This window comes from Telmatherina bonti (genome assembly GCF_933228915.1).
Source record: "Telmatherina bonti genome assembly, chromosome: 1".
In the NCBI taxonomy this organism is placed as follows: Eukaryota; Metazoa; Chordata; class Actinopteri; order Atheriniformes; family Telmatherinidae; genus Telmatherina; species Telmatherina bonti.
Window position 1 is genome coordinate 28,816,935 of NC_136619.1, and position 18,621 is coordinate 28,835,555.

The 18,621-nt window shown below is 37.6% G+C and overlaps 3 protein-coding genes across 3 annotated transcripts; 2 read left to right on the forward strand and 1 right to left on the reverse strand.

Annotated features, from left to right (window-relative positions):
* Positions 1 to 1,280: 1,280 nt before the first annotated feature.
* On the reverse strand, positions 1,281 to 3,637 carry rrad (Ras-related associated with diabetes). Its single transcript, XM_079240268.1, has 5 exons — positions 3,561 to 3,637; positions 2,955 to 3,345; positions 2,323 to 2,396; positions 1,996 to 2,200; positions 1,281 to 1,736 (listed from the first exon to the last, which is right to left on the reverse strand). The coding sequence occupies exons 2-5, from the start codon at positions 3,325 to 3,327 to the stop codon at positions 1,459 to 1,461; spliced, it is 930 nt and encodes a 309-aa protein (XP_079096394.1). The 5' UTR covers positions 3,328 to 3,345; positions 3,561 to 3,637; the 3' UTR covers positions 1,281 to 1,458.
* Positions 3,638 to 5,922: 2,285 nt separating this feature from the next.
* LOC306758383 (ATP synthase F(0) complex subunit C2, mitochondrial-like) lies at positions 5,923 to 8,739 on the forward strand. The gene is made up of 5 exons (XM_079243705.1): positions 5,923 to 6,023; positions 6,290 to 6,382; positions 7,095 to 7,163; positions 7,804 to 8,003; positions 8,363 to 8,739. The coding sequence occupies exons 2-5, from the start codon at positions 6,344 to 6,346 to the stop codon at positions 8,475 to 8,477; spliced, it is 423 nt and encodes a 140-aa protein (XP_079099831.1). The 5' UTR covers positions 5,923 to 6,023; positions 6,290 to 6,343; the 3' UTR covers positions 8,478 to 8,739.
* A 1,567-nt stretch (positions 8,740 to 10,306) lies between these two features.
* On the forward strand, positions 10,307 to 17,735 carry nsun3 (NOP2/Sun RNA methyltransferase 3). Its single transcript, XM_079265142.1, has 6 exons — positions 10,307 to 10,525; positions 11,188 to 11,291; positions 11,374 to 11,894; positions 13,997 to 14,151; positions 14,820 to 14,941; positions 17,353 to 17,735. The coding sequence occupies exons 1-6, from the start codon at positions 10,415 to 10,417 to the stop codon at positions 17,681 to 17,683; spliced, it is 1,344 nt and encodes a 447-aa protein (XP_079121268.1). The 5' UTR covers positions 10,307 to 10,414; the 3' UTR covers positions 17,684 to 17,735.
* The last annotated feature ends 886 nt before the right edge of the window (positions 17,736 to 18,621 follow it).

Sequence of the window (18,621 nt, forward strand, 5' to 3'; positions counted from 1 at the left end):
GTCCCTATAAATGTGATACAGTAACATTTTTTAGGGCCTTCACAAAAGAAACCAACAATCAACTAATTCTCTCTTGTCACTCATTCATCACCTTGCTATTTCATACCTATAGATTTCACAGATTCTATGAATAACTTGGAACAAAACAGTTTAAAAGTAGCATATCATCCACCACAGTAGCACGAACCAATAAATGGGATTTAAAAATCCATATTATATTAGTAAAAATGAAAATCAATCAATCAATCAATCTTTTCAGGTTTTGATGTATGCGGAGTATCATTCAGACAGAACAGTTTAAAACTGAATAGCACTTTTTGGTGGTCACAATAACATCTCATATGCTCCATTAGGTACAGTCCAAGAATCCAACAAGCAACAAAAAACTTTAAAACCATCTCGCTAAAAGCAGATAGTGATAATCAAAAAGAACCAGTTACTGCCATTTACAGAGCAAAAACTATCCAGTTCCATCCCAATTTTAAAGAAAGATGTTCCATCTTACCTCCTCCAAATGTGTGTGCTACTTCTTGGAGGTTGGAGAAAAGTTTAAATTGGGTGGAAAATGGTGTACTTGTGTGCTTAAGGTGGATTAATGGTTAACATCTTAAGAGGAACATGCTTAACTGCCTTGTTTCCTTCCTGGGAAACCAATGGCTAGTGAGGTCCCACTTCACTGATAGGCTCATATGAATATTCATGAGACAACACCTATACTTCTTAAGATACATTCTTCTGAATGTGTTGCTGTGGCAATAAAAACATGGAGAAGTACCATTTCATTTGATATTTTATTGAAAAAAGAAACCAATGTAAACAAAGATTTTTTTCATAGAAGGTCAAGGTTCACAAAACTTGTATAACTTATTGCTTTACTCATACATTCACAACCTGAATTGAATGAGCAACACATAATGACAGACGTTTTATCTAGGCTTTGACTAGTCCTCAGTAACATGGCCAAGGCACGAACCTGCGCACCAAATTTCAAGTAAATATGACTCTAGATGACCTAGTAATGTGATCTTATAGCATAATGAGATGAATTGCATTCAGCATATGTAAAGTATATACATCAATATCCTCCAGAAAAGTAGCACAACAACCCAACAGCAAGGCAATCTTTGCAACTCAGAAATAAGATTTTGAATCTTTCTTTGCAAACCCCCCCCCCCCCCCCGAAAATATCATGATGGCAAAATGTTTAAGGCAAACAATATAACATAATAAATGTTTGAAAAGCTTCATGCAAGTTATCATGATATGACGTCACAACACCTGTCATTTAACTACATCCTCTTTTTGCTTTTGGTTGGTGTCTATAGACCAAAAAATATATTCTGTACATCTCTATTAGTCCTTTAGAATTGGTGTTAAAACACACACAGCATCTGGTCGTCAGAGGCCAAAGGGTAACGAAAAAAAAAAAAAAAAAGTCTTTCTGTGTCATTTGTTTGCTCAGAGAACTGTTAGGTCATGACAGGACTTTGATTTCTGCCTGAAAGCCATCTTCTTGTTCTTGCGTGCAACTATGCGGCCCAGGAAGCGTTTAGCCTTTTTGCCGATGCTCTCTCTTCGCCTGCAGTTGGCCATGCGTCGCGCGTTTTCCTCCTTGCTGTCTTTTCTCAAGCGAATCTGTCTGACTATGCCCTCGAACAGGTCCCGCACGTTGTGATGGAGAGACGCGGATGTCTCAATGAACTTGCAGTCAAATACCACTGCACAAGCACTTCCCTCTGCAAACCAGAAAACACGGAGGAAAGACCATTAGAGCAGGTGTGTAAATGAGAAAGTAGAGATAGAGTCCATAACAGCCCTGAGTGATAGCTATCACTGAAAAAAATGGTGGATTCTTTACATTGTGGTGACATTTTAGTCCAAGATCAACATGAATCGGAGAAATAAATTATACCCAGAGGCTATTTAAATATTTGTTAGAGTTCTCTGATTGTTTCACATCCTCAGTGCATTGCTAGGTCACTAATACTAACTTACCATCTACAGAAACTTCCCTGGACCGCACCAGGTCACTCTTGTTGCCCACAAGGATTATGGGAATGTTTTCTGACTGTCTGGCCCGGCGCAGCTGAATCCGGAGCTCTGATGCCTTCTCGAAGCTTGATTTGTCCGTCACTGAATACACAATGATATAGGCGTCCCCCATCCTCATGCACTGCTCCTTCAGCCATTGGCTGTTATCCTTCAGGGTAAGAAAAAAATGTCCTCAGTTTTTGCACGACCAATCTGATATTTTGAAATTGCAGTGTATCACTATGAACACATTGCTAAAAAATAAAAAAATAAGAATAAATAAAAACGTACCTGCTCCCAGATGTCATACAGCACAATAGAAGCCTCCTCTTCATCCACCACAATAGATCTATCGTAAGTGTTTCCTGGGGGGGGGGGGGGGGGGGGGGGGGGGGGGGGATAAATGCTGCGTTACAGACTGACGGAGAAAGGCAAAGAATAATTTATTCTAGGAGTGTTTCTTTTCAGCCTATGTTGCTGCTTTAAATAAATCAATATGTTTATAATCGTCCGTGACTGTCTATTGCCTTTTAAACTTCCCATCAACTAATGATAATGGACTTGCTTCTGGCAACTATAGTAAGTTACTGATGACAAGCCAGCTCCCTCTGTGGTGGAAACAATAAGCATATACTTGTGTAGCCTATTTAAAAAAATAAAAAATAAAAAAAATAGCCACACTTAATAGATGCATATTGTGAGATGCTCAGATAATAAAGTTCAATTGTGGGGTTTTGTGGGCGAATTTAGTGTTAAAATGGTAAGTGACTCATTTGCTGCCCTTCAATGTAATTTAAAATTTTGAAATTAATAAAATGTGATTTTAATGTATATTACTAAATAACCTTAGAGTGACGATTACTTAAAGCAGTTTTCAGTGAATGGAGTGTAGTGACTGATGACTCATTCATCACCATTTGTACCTGCTTCATCGTAATCGTGACCGGCATCCTCAACTCCTCCGAAGACACGAGCCAAGCTGGATTTGCCCACGCCGTGCTCCCCAAGAAGAACCACCTTATACACCTGGGACTCAGTTTCGCTGCCGGTGGAGATCACAGAGTCAGACGAGTCCGACGCACAGCTGCCCCTGTGCTGCTCGCTCGGGGAGTAGGAAGTGCAGCGCAGTAGGTTGGATAGTTCGTCGGTTTGTCCCGTCTGTGGGATCGTTGTGCGCAGGTCCCGATCATCTACTGGCATGCTTCTTCTGTGTAGGTTGGGTAGATTCATGGGGAAGGGCATGCTTCCCCTCCTCTTGTCCATATTCCGCAGTTTGTCACCCTTGTTCAACGTCATTGTGCTTATAATGGTGATCTGTGGATAGATGCACCGTGCGTAAAAATGCGATCCCAACATAAATCACGTTTATAGAGAAGATATTATTGTTGGCAGGTTAAATGCGAAGGATATTAAAACGGTTTTTACACGTTTTATCATTGAAAGTCATCACATTTAATCATAAATTACACGTCCAATACAAGCGCAAAGCCAAAGTTTTAAATCTCCTTATTAGAATTAAAGGCACTTACTGAGTGCTGGTAATTGAATCCAACGAAAGCAATCCAATAATCCTTGGTTTGAAAAGAGGCTGCAATTCAAAAAGAGGTTTTGCTTGAGTCTGATCAGAGGCTCTGCTCAGCCTATTTATAAAGGACAGGAGTGACGTCGGCAGGGATTCGCCTCGGAGAGTCACGTCTCCATTTATTATAGTGGTGCGTAACGGTAACATCATGCAGAGGAGGTAGGGGGTGTATGACTGGAAGGGCTGAGGAATCTCCCTTCCGCCTCGCCAAATGGAGCTCACTTCTGAGGGGGCATCCAGAGATGAATTAATAAACAAGGAAATCCCACTTTCAGATAGAATCTGAAATATCTCATAAATATCTGATAAGAATATATAAGTTACATTAAGAATGTGTTGTCTGATCGATTCATCTGACGAAGAAAGCAAGAATTAAGCATATGCTTTTCTTTTCAATATGATCAATTATATTGATCGCTTTCAATTTTCACGACCAAATGATAGGTGAAGTTCGCTGCACAATATAAATGGAAATTAGATTAACTGCTTTTCTTATCATGGATATAACCTATGGGACATTTTAAGGAAGGCAAGGTCAATTCTGTAACAATACTGTAACATGCAAAGTATTATTTAACACATATTCTGGGACATTTTAAATGTCGATATACATATTCTATTAGAAAAGACAACTCCCCTACCTGCCAGTGACAGCTAATATTTTATAACCACATTAATTCGACACGCGTAGCATCGTATTATAATTCATCCTGGTGCACAATCTTTCAAAAACGAGGAAGATGCTGCAGCCAAACTGTCATCCTTGAATCTGTTATATTTCTCAGTTGACACACCTATGTTGGTCAGGTTAGTTTTACTGATACAAGCCTGGCATCAAGTTTAAAATATCTCGGCTATGGGACAGGTTAATGGGGAAATCAGATTAAGTCAGTTTTCTCTGCTTTACACCTGACTGTTGTTTTCACTTGGGACCTATGATATTAGACACATATTTCCTTGCACAGAATCTGGCCTGCAGCACAGGGGAATGAACCAAGGGGATTAGAATAAACTAGACTGTAACTTTGCTGCCATCTTGTGGCTATTGACCCACATTTTAGAAAAGTGCAAGTTAAACTGCATGAACTTGAAGTCGCTGTTATGTCACCAATCACCGAAGATATGGAAATATTCTCCAAATCTAAAAGTTTTGTTTAAGAGTGCGTCAGACTTAGGGAAAACTTTGGATAATTTGCTCAGGTTTTAATCAAACTTTTCTTGCAAAACATAACAAAATTAAGATGATTTAGTTATACTGTATGATGTAATAAAATAATATGTAACTATAAATAAGGTACCTAAATAAATAAATAAATGATGATGATGATGATGATGATTATTATTATTATTATTATTATTATTATTATTATTATTATTAATAATAATAATAATAATAATAATAATAATAATAATAATAATAATAATAATAATAATAATAATAATATATTATGTACATATAATATTTTAAACATAAATGCATAATGCATAATTCTATAAATGCTGGCAGTCAGCCAAAAATTTCTAAAATGTATTCTGGAAACAAATGAGGTTGACTTTTAGAGTTGATTGGCTGGATTTACAAAAATCCCTTTTTGTGTAAGTTATACAACAATCTTTAATCAAGAAGGTTTTTTTTTAAAAAATGTAAAAGTCCCTTTTTGTGTGTATATTTGCTCTGCTTCACTTCAAGGCTTGTTTTGTTTTCATGTCAAATCAAAACAAGTCATCAATTTTTTTTTACAAGGCAGTTTTTATACAAAACTTTTCATATCAACAATTGCTTGCATAGCGAAACATCCTATAAATATTTACAACAATATCTGAAAGTTTAGAACCTGCAGTTGCAGGTTTATATATATATATATATATATATATATATATATATATATATATATATATATATATATATATATATATATATATATATATATATATATATATATATATATATATATATACATATATCTGAAAGTTTAGAACCTGCAGTTGCAGGTTTATATATATAAACTGCAGGTTCTAAACTTTCAGATATTGTTGTAAATATATATATATATATATATATATATATATATATATATATATATATATATATATATATATATATATATATATATATATATATATATATATATAGTCGTTCATATGTATGAGCCTATATATATTTAATCTGATTCTTTTGATTCTCAATTAAACTTGCTCGTTAAATACTTCCATCATTTGATGCAGATGAAGTCATATTTAGAGGTGTATTTATTGAAAACACGTTTAACCTTCATGTTGTGACACAAACGCCTGAACAGCCCAAGCGCATGCGTGAGGAAACCGGAAATGTCCGCCGGACAAGTAAAACTGCGCATGCGTCTGCCTCTCGTGCGTTCGACCTTTACAGCAGACCGGTAGGAGCTAAGAGGTAAGAGCTAACCTCCTCTGTTACAAATCGCCTTTTCCTGAAATACACAGCTTTTATGATTCTGCTCTATTCTGTATCTGCTTGTAAATACAGCGCTGAAATGTTCTAGTTTTCAGTTTGCCCGATTTATTTTTTGTACTACCGTGCGTTTCTTGCAGCTGATCTTCCCCTTATTTTCTTACACTTTGCAAGCCTTTTCCGGTTTTATTTGAGCAAACAGGGTCAACTGAATTAACATAAATATTTATATGTGTGTATTTATTTAGACATCTGATATCCACCTGCCTCTCCAGTTGACCTGACCTGAACGTCTAGTCGTAATGTATGCCTGTGCTAAGTTCGTCTCCACGCCCTCTCTGGTGAGTTTACATGAATGAATGGTGACTTTTCACTGACAAAAGCTCTCAAACGCACCTGGTGACAACACGACAGGGTGCAGAAATGTTAGTTGCTGCCAGTTTTTCCTTAATGCTGACATTTAGAAGCTACCAAGTGGCTTGCTTGTCACCGAGTTAGCCAAGCCATGTAGCCGTCTTTGACCCTCTGCTAAAGTCAGCTGGTGTGCATACCTACAAGGACGCCGTAGTTTCTGTCGGGACTAATAAAAACCTGCCCACAGCATTAGCACAACCATTATCTTTTTACAAGTTTGTTAATCTTTTAAAACTAATATCCTATAAATGTAAAGCATATCAAGAAGCTGTCATATTCAAGCTGTAATTTTAGCCGCTCAAGCGGAAATAACACCGTTGTCTCTATGGCTGGTTTGTGTTTTATATTCAATTCCAGCTTTATTAAGGACACAGAATCCAGGTCCATAGAAATAGAAAAAAATCAATTGGAAAAAAATAAAATGGAAGATACAATAAAAGAAGAAGTGCAATGCAAGAAGAATTACAAGTATAAAATGAATTTTACCAAAAATGATAAAATAACTTCTTTTCAGTGCTTTTTTAAGCAGAATAGATTGATTGAGGCCAGATGGCTGTAACAAATATAAGGGGTTAAATGACTGGTAATCACCTTATCAGACCATGCGTGCCATATGTTTGTTTGTTTCCCTCATTTCAGGTCCGTGCTGGATCACGGGCACTCTGCAGACCACTCTCAGCAGCAGTCGTGTCAGACAGGAAAGCAGAGGTGAACATCCAACACAGCAAATTTGTAAACATATTCAGAGATTATGGGCTGACTGAAGCTCTTACAGCTCCAGTATTAGTCTTTTATTTGTTACTTGCTTTGTCTTATTCACATGCATATAGCAAGTAGACAATAACTGTTGCAATATGATGCTATCAATAATGAGTCTGAGGTTCTGCATTAGAAGCTTGCCAACAAAATAATCTAATTTCTGCCTGTCAGACATTCATGCCTTGTGTCTGCATGGAAACAGGATCAGAGTTAAAAGGGATTGCAAGATAAATGCAGCATGGCTGACATTAAGTTTCATATTTAGGGATTTTCTGCAGAAGCAGTTGTGGTATGCACAGCAACATGTAGCTAAGTAACATAGATAAATAGCACACTGCTATGTATGAAAGAAAGGCCAACTGCATCAGTAAGTGAGGTTTTCCTACACTCTCAGGAAAACTGCTCAAATGCTCAATAGCCTGACTTCACAAATTTAACAGATTTCTTTCGACACTAAGATGCAAACTATTCTCAATTTCTCGTTGACCTATTTGCTGGGCTAAATGCTTCCTTGTTTGTCAAGAACTTTAAATAAATGTAAAGTGGAAAAATCCTCAATTCATTTATTTATTTATTTATTTTTGTTTAGACTGCTTCACTCCTGACACCACTGAGTACTGCAGCCTCCCAGCAGCAGGTGGCAGTGCGAGGATTCCAAACCAGTGCTGTGAGCCGTGATATTGACACAGCTGCAAAGTTTATTGGAGCAGGAGCTGCCACTGTTGGAGTGGCTGGATCTGGAGCTGGAATTGGAACTGTGTTTGGCAGCCTAATCATTGGATATGCCAGGTAGGTTTAGTAATTTTTTGCCATATAATTAAAGCCTTTTCCATTCATTCTTGTCTGGCTAAGCAAAATGTTTTAAAAATTTGCAGCGACCAAAACTTTATTACATTTTCTTCAATTTTTTTTTAATTGACACATAATCAGGGAAGGATATTTTACTCCAAGTGCCCATGGGATGTTAACATACTCAGCTAATAACTTCAGTTATGAAAATGTTAATATCTTGTTGATCATTTAGCTGCCATAAGAAGACTATTAAAGCAAATTGAGACATCATTTGTTCATAAAAGCAACAAAATCTTTCTTCACTTTTACTGCTGTGGCCTCTACTATCTATCATGTGGCCTCTCTTGTCTCAACAGGAATCCCTCTCTAAAGCAGCAGCTGTTCTCTTACGCCATCTTAGGCTTTGCTCTGTCTGAAGCTATGGGTCTCTTCTGTCTGATGGTGGCATTCCTTATTCTGTTTGCCATGTAATGTTTGGCATTTACTGTACAAGAAAACCTCACAATGTAAACAAGAATCAGCAATTTGAATAGCGGGATATAAACTGAGTGTTGCTTATTTTTGTCAGTGTTTCCTGAGAGATTGTGAAATTGATATAAGGACCTCTGCTAAACTCAAATCACTTTAATGATGGGTTTGACTAACATGTATTTTTGATCAAAAGTTTTTGTTTAAAAAGAAAAAAGACAAACATGCAACCCAAACAGAAATAAAACAGTTCTTCACGTGTCTGTACATTTGTGGTTTGATTTTTTTTTTTTTTTTTTTTTTTAAATGGATCTCTGTTTCCTTTATTGCCTTTAAATCTTAGTGTGCCCCATGTAATAAGGCACAGGATCAAGTAAATCTAGCTTTACTTAAGAAGCACTAAGCACACAGTTATAATACAACTTGTTTACATTTCGTCAGGAGTAAAATAGTATTTTTTAAAATTCTTATTTATGTTGTTTTTTGTTTTTTTTCAGTGCCGGTAGACGACTACTTTTAAAATATTTTTGTTAGTTTAAACTTCTAAAACCCAGGCAAACATCCTTGTTACTTTCGAGCAACATATTTGAGATTACGACAGCCGTAATTTTGTGTGAACAATAACATCCATTCAGTTTAATTCAGACTAATGAATCTTCATGTGGAAACCATTAGTACGTCATATAAACATTCAACTGTGGTCTTTGTTTTGATTTAGTGTTTTGAATGGTCTTTCATTCTTTAATCGAACTAGTACGGTTTAGTTGATTGAATATAGCCCACTGAATTTTATAATTTTTGCTCAGTTAACTCCTTATGTACATCCGAGATCATCATAAAATAGTTCCGCGGTCATGTTCAAAGGCCACGCTTTCATTTATTTGAATGAGTGTTTTCACCAACAGGAGTTTAAATATCTCAGGGTCTTGTTCACAAGTGAGGGAAGGATGGAGCGTGAGATTGACAGACGGATCGGTGCGGCATCTGCAGTAATGCGGACTCTGCGCCGGTCTGTCGTGGTGAAGAAGGAGCTGAGCCAGAAGGTGAAGCTCTTGATTTACCAGTCGATTTGCGTTCCTACCTTCACCTATGGTCATGAGCTGTGGGTCATGACCGAAAGAACGAGATCTCGTATACAGGCGGCTGAAATGAGTTTCCTCTGCAGGGTGGCTGGGCTGTCCCTTTGAAATAGGGTGAGGATCTCTTGTCATCCGGGAGGGGCTCAGAGTAGAGCCACTGCTCCTCTGCATCGAGAGGGACCAGTTGAGGTGGCTCCCTGGTGAGGTGTTCCAAGCACGTCCCTCTGGGAGGAGACCCCGGGGAAGACCCAGGACACGCTGGAGGGATTATATCTCTTGATTGGCCTGGGAACGCCTCGGGATCCCCCCGCAGAGCTGGCAAATGTGGCTGGGGAGAGGGAAGTCTGGGCTTCTCTGCTTAGGTTGCTGGCCCCGCGACCTGACCCCAGATAAGCAGCAGAAGATGGATCGGTGGATGGTGTTTTCACCAAGCATTCATATATGTACACACACACACACACATATATATATATATATATATATTATATATATATAATGCTTGGTGAAAACACCATCCATCCATCTATCCATAAACACATGTATATTTATAGATATATATCTATATTTATAGATAGATATACACACACACACACACACACACACACACACACACACACACACAGTCAATGTGATTTTTTCCTCTTCGGACTTCAGGCGGAACCATAGCACAGTGTGCGTTGTGGAGGCGGATGAATTTCAAGAACGTACTTAGTAATGTCACGTACATGTACGATCTATGGTCATACATCTCGAGTCTATTTTTATTAGAGAACTGTAAAGATATTCAGATTGGGATACTCTGCACGCAGACATGCTGTAAGGCATCAGTTTTATAGTACGTGGTGGTTATTTTGGTTTGTCATGAAGAAGTTAACGCCAACACTAGTGTGGTGTTTATGGTCTTCTAACTGTCACACTGGATTTAATGTAGTCTTACCGCCGTTTCAAGGAAAAAGACCTCTGAATAACAAGGTAATCAAACTTCAGGATTTCAAATAACATTTATTTATTTATTTGTTTATTATTTAACTAATAACGCAGCGGCTTTAATTTGCATTCATTTCATTGACACTAAACAATATTCGTTTCACTTTTATTGTTATATTATATCAGGGTTGTTTTCTTTCGTTTTCTCATGATTTAATTATGTCATCTAAGGCCGATAGCCAGTAATTGAAAGTTTTGTCAAAAGTGTGCCTTGAGTCAAGAGATTGTTTGAATTCTTTGTTTATGTTATGTTCAAACAGCTTCTTACTGAGTGGAAAAGCGTTTCTTACATGAGGTAGTAGGTTCTCTGACCTGATCTGTGTTTGTAAACAAACAGTATAAATGTCTTTAACTGTTTCAGCTTTACATCCCATCCAAACCTGTTGTAATTCCAATGAGGAGTGTTTTTACACTTCATATCCAGTAGGGGTAGCTGGTGTATCTAACAGTTGAACTCAAGACAGTCTCAGGACATAATCAGAAGACAGGCTGAAAAAAAGTTGGTCCAGAAATGTAAGGATTTGCTGTTTTTCACTGTTTGGTTTTCTGAATGCAATGGTTTTTTTTTTTTTTTTTTTTTTTTTTGTACTTTTTGGTTTTGTTGAGTTTAGTCTAAAGTTAAGTCGTGTATGTATATTTTGTAATAGGTGAGAAAAACGCAGAAAAAAGAGAGATCCTTGTGTCCAGCAGTCCTCAGTCACTTTGACCAGCAGTACAGTGAAGAACTTGGAGACTTATGGACATTTGCGAGGTAAACTTTGAAATTATTAATGCAGCTTACACACAGTCATCAGTTCTGTATCTTATTCATTTGGATTGCTTCTGTCCCGCAGAGCAGTTCTCCTGGACCCTGGTTCTTGGCAGTATGGAATCATGCTCAATCGCTTCAGCGCCCTGCCAGACATCACACAGATTCTTCAGTCCCAGGGCTTTTTAGCTTTGCTGCCACAAACACATATATCACAGTTGCTGTGTAATGGTTCCTCCACTGTGTCTTATTCTAAAAACAAACCAGGAAAAGATAATTTGTTGTCTTGTCACTGCACCTCCAAGGGCCCTCCTGAGGTCTCAGATTTCCTGCCAGACATTACCTGTCATGCTCTCAGTCAGAACTCTCAGTCAAAGCCTTCTCTCACTCTATCCAATACTTCACTGCAATGTTACATCCATTCAAGTCCACTGAGGTTTCCCTCTCAAGCTCACAGACCTGGGCAGCTGAAGCAATACTACCTCCTGAATGCTGCCTCCCTGCTTCCAGTGCTTGCTCTACAAGTCAGAGATGGAGACAAGATTTTGGATCTTTGCTCTGCTCCCGGGGGCAAAGCCATAGCTATAATGCAGAGTGCAACTCCAGGTGAAACTGTCTTTTATTTGATGAATTGATACTATATAAAATCAAATGTGTTCATGGAACTGGCGCCAGTTTTACCACAAGTTGGTAATAGTGATAATATTAAAAACAAAAACTAATATAATTCTCACTGTAATCCTTTATAAGTAGTCACAAAAGTTATACCTTTATAGTGAAATGCCATATTTAGTACAAACCCATGTCCAATGAAGTTGGGACATTGTGGAAAATGTAAAAAAAAAAAAACATAATACAGTGATTTGCAAATCCTTTTTTACCTAAATTTAATTGAATGCACTACAAAGACACAATATTTAATCTTCAGACTCATGAATGTTATTGTGTTTTTCTTATTTGAAAATTGACTCATTTTGAATTTGATGCCTGCAACACATTTCAAAGAAGTTCGGACGGGGGCAACAAAAGACTGGGAAAATTGATGAATGCTCAGAAAGTAGCTGTTTGGAAAATCCATAGGTGAACAGCTTAATTGGTGTCGTGATTGGGTATAAAAGGAGCATCCCTGAAAGGCTCACTTGCTCACAAGCCATGATAGGTTGAAATCCAACTCTTTGTAAAGAACTGTGTGAGTTCAACAGTTTAAGAATGTTTCTCAGCGTACAACTTCAAGGAAGTTAGGGATTTCATTGTCTACAGTCCATAATAGGAGGAGGCTGTAGCTCAGCAGGAAGAGCAGTCATCTTCCAACTGGGAGATCGATTCCAGGCTTCCCCTGACTGTGTGCCGAAGGGTCCCTGGGCAAGACACTAAAACCCCAAGTTGCCCCCCGATGTGCCTATTGGGATATGAATGTGTATGTAAGTTGCTTTGGATAAGCGTCTGCCAAATGACTGTACAGTAGAATAGAATAGAATATCATCAAAGATTCGGAGAATCTGGAGAAATTTCTCCAAGTATGAGGCGAGGTCAAAAACCAAAATTAAATGGCAGCAACTTTTAATCCCTCAGGTGAGACTGCATAAAAACAACATCGTTGTGTAAAAGATACTCCCACATGGGCACAGGAACACTTCTGAAAACCTTTTTGATTAACACAGTTTGTCACTACATCTACAAGTTCAAGCTGAAACTTCCATGCAAACATCCAGAAACTGCTGACTTCTCTCAGCCCAAGTTAATTTGAGATGGAATGATGCAAAGTGGAAAAATGTGTTGTGGTCTCACGACTCCAGATTTCATATTGTTTTTTAGGAAATATTGGACATCGTGTTATCTGGGCTAAAGAGGAAAAGGACTATCTGGACTGTTATCAGTGCAAAGTTCAATAGCCAGTCTCTGTGATGGTATGGGGGAGTGTGTTGGTGCCCATAGCATGAGTAACTTGCACCATTAATGCTGAAAGATGCACAGAGGTTTTGGAACAACATATTTTGCAATATCTTTTCAGGGACATTATTGCTTATTTCAGCAAGACAATACCAAGCTAAATTCTGCAAAATACAATTACTAAACTTGCCTGGCTGCAGTCCAGACCTGCCTCCCACTGAATGTGTATGATGCACAATGAAGTGCTAATACAACAACAGAGACCCTGGGCTGTTGAGCATCTGAAGTTGTACATGAAGCAAGAATGGGAAAGAACTACACCTGCAAAGCTTTAACAATCAGTGTCCTCATTTTACAAATGCTGATTGAGTGTTAAAAAGGAAAGCTGATGTGACACAGGTAAACATGACCCTGTCCCAGCTTTTCTGGAATGTGTTGCAGACATCAAATCAAAATTCATTGGAATTAAGGTTGTTTATGTTTACAGTACCCAAAGTTTTTTATTGCCAATATTGTGCAATGAATATGAACAGTTATGCCTCAGTTAATCCAAGTGACCCCAAATGATAATACTATCACACAATGCATGCACATAACCAGACAATATATGAAATTGCCAAACAACCTTTGAAAAAATATGGCAAAAAAAAAAGAGTTTGGTAATGCTTTTAAAATTATGCAACTTCAATGCAAAGTATTATTCTCAGCTCTTGTTAGTGCTTCACATGATTGGAAGTAATATTTTCACTCATGGACAACCTTTTTGCGATGCCATTAAACACTAGTAATCAGTATTTCTGCTCTGTCTGATGTTCCAGAGCTTCTCTGCTGTAATGAACCAGATCCTCACAGACGGGACTGGCTGAGCAAAACCCTCGATTCTTTTCTGCCCAGCTCACTAAACAGCAGAGTTGTTGTGTCTGCACAGGACGGACAGAGTTTTGGGCAGAGGGAAGCTGGCTTTTATGACAAGGTGGGCAAAGAACCTCTGTCATGTTTATGGCAGCTTCTAATTCAATTTCTTTTCAGTATCCAGCAAATTACAGTGATGCACTTTTTGTTTTCTAAGGCCATGGTTATGAATGAATGAGAACAGTAAGCCTTTGAACAGAAGCTAATACACCCTGCAGAAAGAAAAAGTGTTTATTCAAAATTGGAGCAGAGAAGAGGCAGACAAATGACTGGAAGGAATCAAAGAACTCAGAGTGACTGATAATGGAGCAGGACATTAAATAAAAAAAAACATTCAGAATGAGAGGGTCTACTATGAACTGTATGATTAAAGAAATGAAGAGAAAGGCAATAGGCAGATCACACAGAAGCTTTCGTCTGGCACTGATTTGAATTTCAATGACATATTTGTTAGGGGTAATGTCATCAAAGGTGTAAAAGTTTCAGAAGCTGTTGTCTTATATTTAATTAACTGTGAGATGCATGAATGATTCTGAGGGTGTGAAATCCTTTTTCCACCGTGACTGAACATAATTTGGGAAAGTCACCAATCATCTTTCTTTTAATCTGCTGTGATTATTCATTATCTCTTTATATATTCACTTTTACAGTTGTGTTGTTTGTTTGCATTCTTTAACATTTGACCTCAGACGTGAAACTACTTGAATGGCTTTTCTCTCTATGTTGCAGGTTTTAGTTGATGCTCCGTGTTCCAATGACAGGAGCTGGTTGTATTCTAGCCACAGCCAGCAGGTGGAGCAGAGACTGATAGACAGAGCCCTACTGCCTGAGCTACAGGCTCAGCTGCTTCGGTAAGCCCAGTCCAACACACACAAAATACCTATGATACACTACATGGGTGATTTACAAAAAGGAAAAAAACAGTAAAGTAAAACTTTATTTTGTTTTTACATTACGTCCAGTTGCTCTCCCAGTAATATAATCACAGCATGGGCATTAAGACTATATGACATATATTTGGATGGGGTTGAATTCTGTTCACTTTACTTATATGACATCAATTCAAGTTCTCTTACTTAGTTTAAAACAGAAATGAAGCAAGTTTGCAGAAGAACAGTTAGAAATGGACCTATATAAGCCCATTATAATCCAGTTACAGTCAACTGGTTGTTTCTGGTTGATTACAAACAGGGTAATTTGTTCTAATTGTTATAATCATATTATGCTAATGCATAAAAGCAGCTTTAGCAAAGGAAACCATTGAATTGTAATGAATATTACCAAATCGTCGTTTTGTTTCAGTTCCAGTTCCTGTTCATGAAGGGGGTCAACAGTAAACCCTAGACCCTTAAAAAAACCCTTTTTAGCAGGAAAAGAATAACTACTGATACAGAATCAGGAAGGAAGCCATATTCCTCTCTTGGTTGACAGTGAAAGGACAGGACAGACATTAGCCAGCACTGCAACACTAGGAAATGGACATCTGAGAGGTGTAAGATGATGGAAATTGAACTCAGGATGCTTAATGGGTTTAGGCAAATCCTACAAACTTCAACTTTCGCAACCTAAACAACGAGATGCTGGTAGTGACAATTTCTCTTTTGAGGCTCTGTGTGGGGAAAAAAAAACAACATTATTTGATGCTTCTTCTGCACAAAAATACATCAATACCTGGGCCCCCATTCATGAGAAGAACAGATTATATAATTGGAGAAGCACAAAAACTTTAAATATCACAAAAGAAAGAACACAGTTGCCGCAAGTAAGACTGACAAAGAATTTTGCTTGGAAGCTGTTTGTGTGACAAGTAATGTGCATTTACATGCTTGTTGTTTATCATTTGGCAGCTTCACATAAAGCTCTTGAAGTTTTAACTTGAAAAACTATAACATAAGACAGTGAATGTGGAAGTCGTCCTTTGATCCTTTGAATTAAATTTTAATAGTTGAGTTTTCTCTAATATATTTTATGGTATCACAACACGACGTTGTAGGCGTCTCAGCCTGGATGACCACCTATTGGTGGTTTTGCTTCCTGTATCCTCAGTGCCCTGCAATGTCAATTATGTGTTGTATATGTATGTGTGTGTGGGAGGGACAGTGTTTCATTATTTTCCTGGTTTTTAGGATTTCCATTTGATTTGATATGCTTCTATGTAAATGTCCTACATTAATGATGTATTATTAGTGTAGCATCAACTTTTTGCAGTCTTTAGTTGAAAGTGTGAAGTCTTTTAGTGTCTAGACTTTATATTCCACCCAAAACTTGATATTAAACTTATTCAACTGATACTTATCCTGTCTCATAAACTGAAAGCATGGTTCCCATGGCAACTTGGCATTCTACATTTTTCTATGCTGCAGCCATCAAAGCTTCGTTGGTGGCTCAATGTCAGGTTCATCAGGTTTGGACATAATTTAATTCCTCACATTTAGAATCTGCATCTTAAATTGTTAATACAACACCGAGATCCTGTCAAACGGGATGAGTAGTTGGTATTTAAATCCTTGTTAAGTCAAAAACAATGCAGTAAAGATGTCATTGAATCAAGACTGTATTGTGGTTAAATCAATGTTTAAATGTGTGACACTGATCAATTGTCAACATAACAGCTGAATGATTCATTTCCAATCAATTATTTGACCATCCAACATTTATTGAAACCCAGTCTAAGTTTTGCTAGTGTCAGACATAAAGAAATATTTCTGCCAATCAGAATTTAAGTTTTCTCAGGCTGATAAATTTTCAGATAACACTGAGACAAGCGTTGGTAAAAGTAGGGTACTTTTTTATTCAGACTACTGAATACGCAACTATGAACATAAACTATTGTAATGCAGGTTTTGAGTTCAGCCTAGCTATCATGGTTATTCGGCCAGATTACAAGAAAGCCACCTTTGAGAGACAGAATTAAACAAACTAACTCAACATAGCTCAGAAAGTCTATTTATGTGTGGTGCAGCCCTCTCTTTTATATAAAAAAGAAGAAGAAAGATGGAAACACAGTGACAATGCCAGTACATGAAGAGGGAGAAGTCTCAGCAGGGTAAAGGCAGCTGCACAGTGACTCATAGGTGGTCCCCCAGCGACTTGGGCCTATGGCACTATAAAGGAGGCTGATAAAGTAAACCATTTCAACAACATTTCAGCTTTTCATTGACTTCAGAACAGCCAACAACAGCTTAGAGAGTAAAACAGAAGATATATCAAGTGCAATTTTAAGCCCTTTTGTCATGAAGCAGTGTTTGTCTTTTCCTTGCAGGTCTGCGTTATATGCAGTGCGCCCAGGGGGTGTCGTGGTGTATTCAACCTGCACACTTTCAAGCTTTGAGAACTATGCTGTTGTTGAGACCGTGCTGAAAGACTTTCCTGAGGCGGAACCGGAAGATCTCTGGGAGGAGATTGCCATTTCCTTAGAAAAATACTTTAAGTTTAGTTCTCACCCTGGTTACAGCCAGTTATATCCTGACCCATCCCTGCTGACAGAGAACAACGTGTCCACTTATCACCACAGACTTGGCATTTTAGTGGTTCCCCATCCCGGCAAGACCTGGGGACCAATGTTTTTGTCCCGGATTAGAAGAAGGGAATAGGTGGAACTTTATATCTGGAAATTTGGGAAATGAAAGTTAAAAAAAAAAGAAAGTTACAGATAACATCAATACAAAGTAATATACTGGCAGTAGTTGTTGAAACATGCAGATATAAACCGGTGAGTGTTAATATATATCTTATAAAAGTCATGAGTGATGCACTTCTGTGCACTTTTATCACTTCAACACAAATCAGTCTGGAGGACTTGTGTGTTGTAGTTTTTGTTAACTCGTTTTGTGTGTATGTGAGATTTCGCAATTAAAAGCAAATATAAACAGAAAATTACTATCCTCATTCGTACTTGCTTCCAAACTTATATCTGCAGAATGCTTAAAAGCAATATTTTTAACAATGTTGGGGAAAAAAAGCAAGTCACAGTGTAAAGGGAATTCTTTGAGGGAAAAATCTACAGGGAGCCTTAAGGATGCTAAAAACATCTGATATTAAAAGTTTTGAAGTTTTATTTGCATTCCTCAACTTGGTTCTTTTTTTTATTGGAAATAATTTTGCAGTGATTTAAAATAGAAAATTCAAAACACTTGGAAAACATTCACAAACCACAGATATTAAAAACATACATTATCCCGCAAGAGGGAAAATTGTTGGCTTATTTGTACAAGTCAAAGCTGCTGCTGATACTTTCTCAGTAATGTACCTGCAAGACAAAGGTGTTGTCTTTTTTTCAGAAGCGGAGGATTAATGCTATCTCAACATTTCTCAGCCACTGAAAACTATAATGTGTAACAGAACCATGTGATATGTCAAAATGTGACATGGACAGAAAAATGGCAGATGCAGATATGGAGAGACGAGGATCAACTGGGATTCCTACGTCAGTCCTCGGGGAAATGTTCGACTTTCAAACAGCTTAAATACTGTTATAACATAAGTATATCAGAATTTGCTATTTATTCAACCATTTTGAAAAAAAAAAGAT

What these genes read in the sequence shown, in the direction of transcription:
- rrad (XM_079240268.1), bottom strand. Translation starts at nt 3,327, where the DNA reads ATGACGTTGAACAAGGGTGACAAACTGCGGAATATGGACAAGAGGAGG. An exon ending in TCACGATTACGATGAAGCAG is followed by an intron (nt 2,397 to 2,954) that starts GTACAAATGGTG and finishes CCCCCCCCCCAG; the next exon opens with GAAACACTTACGATAGATCT. An exon ending in TGTATGACATCTGGGAGCAG is followed by an intron (nt 2,201 to 2,322) that starts GTACGTTTTTAT and finishes CTTACCCTGAAG; the next exon opens with GATAACAGCCAATGGCTGAA.
- LOC306758383 (XM_079243705.1), top strand. Translation starts at nt 6,344, where the DNA reads ATGTATGCCTGTGCTAAGTTCGTCTCCACGCCCTCTCTG. An exon ending in TCGTCTCCACGCCCTCTCTG is followed by an intron (nt 6,383 to 7,094) that starts GTGAGTTTACAT and finishes CCCTCATTTCAG; the next exon opens with GTCCGTGCTGGATCACGGGC. An exon ending in TGTCAGACAGGAAAGCAGAG is followed by an intron (nt 7,164 to 7,803) that starts GTGAACATCCAA and finishes ATTTTTGTTTAG; the next exon opens with ACTGCTTCACTCCTGACACC.
- nsun3 (XM_079265142.1), top strand. Translation starts at nt 10,415, where the DNA reads ATGAAGAAGTTAACGCCAACACTAGTGTGGTGTTTATGGTCTTCTAAC. An exon ending in AATGCAGAGTGCAACTCCAG is followed by an intron (nt 11,895 to 13,996) that starts GTGAAACTGTCT and finishes CTGATGTTCCAG; the next exon opens with AGCTTCTCTGCTGTAATGAA. An exon ending in AAGCTGGCTTTTATGACAAG is followed by an intron (nt 14,152 to 14,819) that starts GTGGGCAAAGAA and finishes TCTATGTTGCAG; the next exon opens with GTTTTAGTTGATGCTCCGTG.